Raw genomic sequence first — 9046 nt, forward strand, 5'->3', positions numbered from 1 at the left:
AACCCGCCCGCACCTCGGACCGTAAAAAAAAGAAAAGAAAATATTGTACCCGACCCGCTGTCACAACCACACCACTCACCTGAAGGAAAGTTGTGTTGTTTCTGTGTCCTCCACGTGTCAAGATTCACCTGTGTCTGAAACCTCTGATTCACATTAAATACTGTTTCACTGAACCCTCTGTGTCCTCGTCTGTGTCTGACAGAAGACCAGACCAGATGCAGAGCTCTCCAGATACAGGCGAGGACCGCACCGCGGATCCCTTCACCGAACTGGTTAACGCTGTACGGTCCTCACTACTACAACAAACTCAACTTTCTGCTCCCACTATCACCGCTACACCGCCGGTCACTTCTTCAGTTGCCCCTGCGAGTCCCATGGCCAAACCTGCGACATACAGCGGCACGGTGGAGGATTGCAGCGGGTTCCTACTACAGTGTTCCCTCTACCTGGAATCCAACGCTCATTTATTCACCACTGAACGCAGTCGAGTCGCATTCATCATCAACCTGCTCTCAGGTAAAGCTCTTCAATGGGCTCAATCTCTCTGGGACTCTAACTCCTCAGCTATCGGATCGGTAACAAATTTCTGTTCTCAGTTAAAATCCGTCTTTGGTCAACAAACTTCGGCCTTATCTGTCCATGATCAACTGTTTACAATTCGCCAACAGAGAGATGAATCCGTGAGTGATTATGCCGTACGCTTCCGTACACTCGCTTACATAAGCGGCTGGAATGAAACCGCCTTAATTACGGCATATCGCCACGGTTTGTGTGACAGAGTACAAGAGTTGACTGTGGTATATGAAGACTCACTGGGACTTGAGTGTCTAATCCAAAAATCCATTAGAGTTGCCCAGAGACTCACTGCCTGTCATCCGCTCACTCCCACTGTACTTCCTCCGCCCGCTATACCATCTGTCGCTCCTCCAGCACCAGAACCCATGCAAGTGGATTCTAACCATCTATCCACATCGGAACGTCAGCGGAGGATTAACACCGGGCTGTGCCTCTACTGTGGGGGAGATGGACACCTCTTACCATCCTGTCCAGTACGACCTCCACGCTCAGCGGTGAGTACCATCCATATTCCACCTCTAACTGCTCCTTTGACTAAAACCTGGGTTACTCTAAGACATCTCCATTCTTCCGTTTCAGTACAAGCCCTCATCGACTCCGGTTCGGCGGGGAACTTCATCAACCGGCAAACATTAACTCGTCTAAGTGCCAAGCGAAATCGAAGCCCCGTCGAACTCAAAATAACAACAATACAGGGAAAACCGCTGGGCAAGGGTCGTGTCCACTATTTCTCCCCCACAATCATCCTCCGCGTGGGACTCCTGCACGAGGAAAACATTACGTTTATGGTGCTGGAGGAATCCACCGCAGACATCATCCTGGGACGCCCCTGGCTAAATCAACACCAACCTCACATCCATTGGCCCACTGGTGAGATCCTGAAATGGGGACAATCCTGTCATCCTACCTGTATCACTCCCCCAACTAAAGTTCCCAAGGTCATTCCTCCCGGGAAGAAGTCATCCCTACCGGTCCAGTCCACATCAGTGGAAAGCCCCGACTCTGAGGCTGATCATGTCATCCCTCCGGAACATCGGGCGTTCCAGGATGTGTTCAGTAAGCGGTTGGCAACGAAACTTCCACCTCATAGGCCATGGGACTGCGCCATCGACCTCCTGCCTGGAGCAACCCTTCCTAAAGGACGAGTCTATCCACTGTCCATCCCGGAGCAGAAGGCCATGGAGGAGTACATACAGGAAGCACTCGCTCAGGAGTTCATCCAACCATCTACTTCCCCTGCCGCTTCCAGCTTTTTCTTCGTGGCCAAGAAGGACGGAGGCTTGAGGCCGTGTATCGACTATCGCCACCTCAACTCTCAAACCATCAAATTCAGCTATCCTCTTCCCCTGGTCCCAGCAGCATTAGAACAACTACGCGGAGCCAAGATCTTCACAAAACTGGACTTGAGGAGCGCCTACAACTTAATCCGCATCCGGAAGGGGGACAAGTGGAAGACTGCTTTCATTACCCCTTCCGGACACTACGAATACCGGGTCATGCCGTATGGGTTATCCAACAGTCCATCCGTCTTCCAAAATTACATGAATGAAGTCTTCAGAGAATACCTTAACCAGTTCGTAATTGTCTACATCGACGACATCCTCATCTACTCCACTTCCAAGGAGGAACACATCCAACATGTCACGCTCATACTCCGAAAACTCCGGGAACACCACCTCTACCTCAAATTGGAAAAATGTGAGTTCCACACGCCCTCAGTCCAGTTCCTGGGATACATCATCGACCCACAAGGCGTGAAGATGGACCAGGGGAAGGTGGACGCCATTACACACTGGCCTCAACCTGGTTCCATTAAAGACCTCCAACGTTTCCTGGGCTTTGCCAACTTCTATAGAAGATTCATCCAAGATTACAGTTTACTCAGCTCCCCTCTAACTTCTCTCCTCCGGAACCGGCCCAAGTCTCTGTCCTGGAACCCCGAAGCCACAGAAGCCTTCCACCGACTCAAGCGGGCCTTCAAGACTGCTCCGATCCTGGTCCACCCTGACCCTAAGCAACAGTTCATTGTGGAAGTGGACGCCTCATCAACCGGAGTCGGAGCAGTCCTATCCCAGCGGCAGGGGGATCCTCCAAGACTCCATCCATGCGCCTTCTTCTCGAAGAAGCTATCCCCGGCGGAGCAAAATTATGACATCGGTAACCGTGAACTACTGGCCATCAAGCTGGCTCTGGAAGAATGGCGTCATTGGCTGGAGGGAGCCCAGTTCCCTTTCAGGGTAGTAACAGACCACCGGAACCTGGAATACCTCCGTGAAGCTAAGAGACTGAATCATCGCCAAGCCAGATGGGCCCTGTTCTTCACGAGATTCAACTTCAAGGTCACTTACCGTCCTGGCTCTCAGAACAATAGAGCCGATGCCCTCTCCCGTCTTCATCAAGCAGATCCTGAACCCAAATCTCCGGAACCAATCCTCCCTCCAGCCATGATTGTAAGTCCCATCCAATGGAACATTGATCATCTGATTGAACAAGAAAACCTTCAACACCCAGCTCCGCCGGGAGGTCCAGGAGGGAAACTCTTCGTCCCCCCTCAACATCGGATTACCCTCCTGGACTTAGCTCACACCTCTCCGGGATCTGGACATCCAGGCAGGAGGCGGACCCTCTCGCTCCTTCAACAACGTTACTGGTGGCTAAAGAGTTGGATTCCCATGCTAAACATGGACAAAGTTTTAAAAATTAAGTTGTACGTTTGAAGGAGTATTTTTGTTCCAAAAATACCTCTTCCGGTTTGTCACAAGTTTCGGAAAGTTTTTTTGGATTATGGGTCTGTGTGACGTTAGATGGAGCGGATTTTCCTTATATGGGTCCTAAGGGCACTTCTCCCGGAAGAGCGAGCGCGCGCACATAGAGCAGAGCAGAGACATTCACTGATCAGAGCGAGAATGCGAAATGTCACAAAAGGAGTGTTTTTGGTTGCCAGGGCAAGACAACCCTGCACAGATTACCAAAAAAAAAAAAAAAAACAGCATTAAGGGACCAGTGGATGGAGTTTATTTTTACAGAGCATCAACGGAGTTGTGCAAGTGTTTTTGTTTGTTCCCTGCATTTCGAAGATGCTTGTTTTACAAACAAGGCCCAGTTTGACGCCGGATTTGCATATCGTTTATTTCTTAAGGATGATGCAGTCCCAACGAAAAAGGGTCACGATCGTGTGTTGGAACCGCAGGCGGTGAGTAAAACTGCTTCAAATATCTCTGTGTTGTTAACTTAGCTATCGGCGCGTAAGCACATCAAGTAAACAACATGCGATGTTGACATCAAACTGCACTTCCCACATTTACACCTTTAAAAAAAAAAAAAAGACGACATAAAGTGGAACTTTAACTAAGCAAATATATACAGTTTCAATACATACTACATAGAGACGTCCTGCTGTAGTTGTTGCTGCTGCTGCTCTTGTTCAATTTCAGCCTCGGGATCTGATTCTGGATCATAAATATACGGCTGAATCTGACTGTTAGCCATGGTTTGTTTTGGATGATGGTTTTTTCCTCACGGTAATGTCACAGTTTCCAGACGCTCTCAACGCAAAAGCTTACGCGCGCTCGTGATTCTTTAGCTCCGCCCACACGTCACGCCTCCAGAGTACATGAATTACTCCGGGATATTGGTTTGTTTTAACTCAGAGGGAGTGTCAACCACATTAAAAAAGTTAACAGCTTAAGTCATTTGTGGATTAATGCGTATTAGAGATGCGAACCGTTTCAAACGTTTCAGTTTGATTAAGTGAACTGGTTAAAGAAGATCCGGTTACATCGAGTGATTCGTTTGCGATCCGGATATCACTAAACTGCAGTGGTGTGAACGCACTCAAAACATACCTGGAAGAGAAGACAATGCTAAATAAAGTCGTACTTTTCGCTATTTTTGGACCAAAATGACTTTTTGATGCTTCAAAAAATTCTAACTGACCCTCTTATGTCACATGGACTACTTTGAATATGTTTTTATTACCTTTCTGGACATGGACAGTATACCGTACATACATTTTCAATGGACGGACAGAAAGCTCTCGGACTAAATCTAAAATATCTTAAACTTTGTTCCAAAGATTAACGGAGGTCTTACAGGTTTGGAACGACATGAGGGTGAGTCATTAATGACATAATGTTAATATTCAGGTGAACTAACCCTTTAATGCATCCTTGCTGAATAAAAGTAGGCTATTAAAAAAATATTAAAAAATAATCCCAAATAAATGTTCTGACCCCTAAAATGTGCAAACTACACTGTAGTTAGAAAATACACAATTCATTTGCAACATTATAGATGTGTTAAGCATTTTCCATTCTGAAAACTGAACGTTTAAAAAAAAAAATATATATATATATATATATATATATATATATATATATATATATATATATATATATATATATATATATATATATATATATATATATATATATATATTAAATCCAGATGCCACATTGTTCTCCTAACTTTGCAGGTGGTCTGGCTATGAGACTCTATCAAGAACATACAATCTCTACAATTCACAAACTGATTGACATGATTCTATTATGTAAATAAAGATCATCCCAAGAACCACGAAAAAAACGCACTGCTTAATCTGAACCTTTAACCTACTATACACACTCACCACGAGTGCTGGGACCCCTGCGACCACCGCATACAGGATAGCTGGTGGGATCGCACTGGACTCCTCTGGTCCGAGATAGGGCTTCGTATAGGCATTGTCATGACAGAAAAATCCCTGGATGTGCACGTTGAAAGTATCTGTATACTCAAAGTAGTATGCCAGCATGACAGTCCCTGCCATGATCACCAACTGAAAGTAAAGCATTGTGAATAGGGATTCAACAGAAAAGAAATCCTGTGGAGGAAGTGGAGGGTATTCTGTCAGCTCCTACGATAACATTGGTATGATTTCCTCTTATTCCACCGTCACTCCTTTTAACATCCAACAGAAATACAAGCGCATTGTATCGGAGACGGTCATTGCGCTGTAAAGTGCGCTGTAGTATTTGAGAATGAACTGAGTTAGAGCTCGCGCTGTAGGCGTGCCTCACTTAAATAAGTGATGATGGGATGCCTGTAAACATGCACTTGAACTGTTTTGTCTTATAATACTGTATTATGTGTTACGTTCTTAACGACTTAAAATATTTCATGTAGTTTTTGCTTGGAACCTACTTGCTGCTGTATACACTATTCGCATAAAGACTTGTCTAACAAGTTCCTCTTCATTAACAATATATGGTCAAATACGACCACTGATCAGTTGAATATTTTTTTTTCAGCCTCTAAATTTTGAAATAAAATCGAAAATTGGGTTCTGCAAACCGTGATAAATCAATCCAACACAAAATTAGGTGAACAAATTCATTTTCTTTTTCAGAATATTTAATTTGCATACTGTTCTACTGAAATGTAGCAAAGTAGCGGCTTCAATGTATTTCTTATGTCTGATGATTATAGGAATTGTGCGCTGCTGCCCTCTTGTGAATGCACTAAAGTCATACTTTGAAAAGTATTTTTAAGTTTCACTTTAAAAAACAAAATAAATAGATAAATAAAGAAATAAATATAAAGAACAGTGCAAATATAAGTTCAATCTATACATGTTAAAAGTGTAAATGGAAAATGTTTATATTAAAGTTACAGTTATGTGTCTGAAATTGCCTCCTATAGGGCACAGTTTTAGGGGACAGCCATTTGTACTGGTGTCTGAAACCATATAGTGCACTTTGTACAACCAGGGAATGGCTAGAGAAATACCCATAATGCGCTGTGAGGGTCGTGCCAGATAAATACATGCTAGTTTCCACAACAGAGTTAACACTATACATGTTTCCATTATTGGATCTGCTAGTCTGCTAAGTATTGAATGATTACTAACAGCAAATCAGTGTCTCACCCATTTTCATTCACTATTTTAACTGGACTTTATCAGTGGACTACTGTAGGGGATAGTGAATTAGTTTATGGGGTGATTTTGAAAACAGACTTTTTTTTTTTTTGCCACCTGCTGCAGTTCATAGCTAATCTTTTATTTGTTTATTTATTTATTTTCGGTCCATTTCATGCTAGACACATGGACAATCTTGGATTAGGTCAGTGTGTTTTTTTTTTTTTTTTGCATGTCGTTGTCGTTGTAGTTCATTGTAGGTAATTTGTGTTGGTATTCACTTCAAGTCATCTGGGTACATTTCGCCTAGTCTTTTTTTTTTTTTTCTTAAGTACACTGAAATCAGTACAGAAATCAGTACAGAAGCTATGTTTGGAATTGCATACTACCATACACCTCCTATGTTGCAGTATGCTATGTGTATGCTGTGATTGTGAATTTTCTTTATCCATAAAATCTTCCGGATTACCTACAACGTTTGCTGACATCTGATGTATGATTTCCACAATGCAATGCATTCCATGTGATGTTTCATTTTCAAATGAGTCTGTAGGGCAGGGAATAGTAATTATAATTGTACCACTTTTATATGTACATATATACATGTTACTGTAAACAACAAACTATTGCTGTGTATCTAAAAACAATATCGTTAGTAGGACATAAATTGTATGTCCTACCCTCTACGTTTTTTCGATCAAGTCAAATGGCATCACCTTTATCTCTATAGCACTTTATACAGTACAGATTGGTTTCCAAGATATTAAATAATAATATTGCGGTAATATAATATTTATATAACATATTTAAATAAAAATAATATTTCAATTATGGAAACAGAATTCATTTCCCATTTTGAATTGAATTAGAATTACATTTAAAGCAGCTCTAAAAAGAAACCGAGTTTATTTCTCATAGTACATAGTCAGATTTGTTGGCAGAGGCTATTTTCAATAACTCCACCCACCAATGCCTGGCTGCGATAACAGAACTGCAAAAGGCGCAAGTTTACCAGTAGTTTCTGTAACGTAGTGAATAAAGCCCAGCTCACATTGTGATTTTGGCAAAAATTTGGTTGTCTGAGACAAATTTTGGAAATCTTAAAATATTCCTATAATCCTAAAATAAAATCTGTTGTCTTTGATCGTTGGTTTGACATGTTCACTGACAGCTGATTAATGGTAATTGCAATATATATTTTTCCTCCAATTAAATTATGGCAGTGTCAGAAGGTTTCACTTATTGAGTTTAATTATTAAGCGACAGGATGTTTAAACTCAAATACCAAAAAGGCCCCAAGTTCCCTCTGTAGAACTGGAAGTCTATAAAGTCCTCTTTTGCCCAGCCATGACATACACGTCATCTTTGTTTTGTTTTGTTTTTTGTTTTGTTTTTTGCTTTGTTTTGTTTTTTTTATTATCAAGGGTTGTTATTAACAAAACTAATGCTACATGTTGCTTTTGTTTGCAAGCTACCATTATAGCGAGAGAATGCAGGTCACGGATTGATGATGTAAAACTCCGGACAAGTCTTCTTGTGTACGTCCATTTTTGTAACGTTTTGACTGTCATACAGTCTGATATTACGACAACTTCTGGGGATCATGTTTGTACAGTGTGACAAACAACAATCGCAAAGGTGCAGTTCAAATCCGTCTTTTGCCAAACTTGTTCTTCTCCTTTTCCCATTACATATCAGATTGCAAATACATTTATTTTCACAAAAAATAAAGGTAATATTTGAAAACTGAAAAAAAAAAAACCGCCTGATTAATAGTACAGTTTTATTGGGTATGGTTAGCAGTAGGTGCATGCTGCGAGGGCTGTGTCCCAATAGGGTGAAATCCATTTAATAATACTATTAAATATGACTATTTACAACCAATATGTTATTACATACTAATGTACTACAGTACTGAGGTATACGTATCTGCCACCTAACTATTAGCTAGAGAAAATAACATTTTATTTCATCAATTCCATTCAAAAAGTGAACTTGCATAATTATATTCATTCATTACACAGAGACTGATATATTTCAAGGGTTTATTTCTTTTAATTTTGATGATTATTACTGACAACTAAGGAAAATCCAAAATTCAGTATGTCAAAATCCCAAATTCAGTATGTCAGAAACTTTGAATATTACTTAAAGAGCCAGTAAGATGAAAATTCTAAGCTTCCTATCACTGTTTATAAGTCATGTACATTAGGTTTAAATCCATCCAAGGTTAAAAAACATTGTCATTTTGTCAAAATATCATTTAAAAATTACCTCAATTCTCAGAGATCCCCAAACGGTTCGCGCAAAGCTGTTCAAAAGATTTAGTTTCCTTACACCCCACCTTTCGGTAGCATACTGTGTTCTGATTGGTCAACTAACATAGTCAGGTTTGATTGGTTGTTCCGCACACACCTCCACAGTAAACAATGCGTTAGCATCTGTTTGGGGTGAATTATGTCTTATTCCTCTCATCGCGAAGCAAACAGTAAAACAAAAACTTGAACAGTCTCGCTGCTTTTTCTTCTGTGTGGGTATATTCAAACCGCGCGCTTCAGTTTGAATCTGAATAGC

The 9046-nt window shown here is 41.4% G+C and overlaps 1 protein-coding gene across 1 annotated transcript in view; it reads right to left on the minus strand.

Annotated features, from left to right (window-relative positions):
* The window catches only part of LOC113115821 (phospholipid phosphatase-related protein type 5-like), a 29311-nt gene extending 23714 nt beyond the window's left edge, over positions 1 to 5597 (minus strand). Inside the window, exon 1 of the mRNA XM_026283455.1 lies at positions 5204 to 5597. Coding sequence (XP_026139240.1) covers positions 5204 to 5407 — 204 coding nt within the window. The 5' untranslated portion in view covers positions 5408 to 5597. The remainder of the gene's footprint in view (positions 1 to 5203) is intronic.
* Positions 5598 to 9046: the final 3449 nt, after the last annotated feature.

This window comes from Carassius auratus, chromosome 2, assembly GCF_003368295.1.
Source record: "Carassius auratus strain Wakin chromosome 2, ASM336829v1, whole genome shotgun sequence".
Classification (NCBI taxonomy): Eukaryota; Metazoa; Chordata; class Actinopteri; order Cypriniformes; family Cyprinidae; genus Carassius; species Carassius auratus.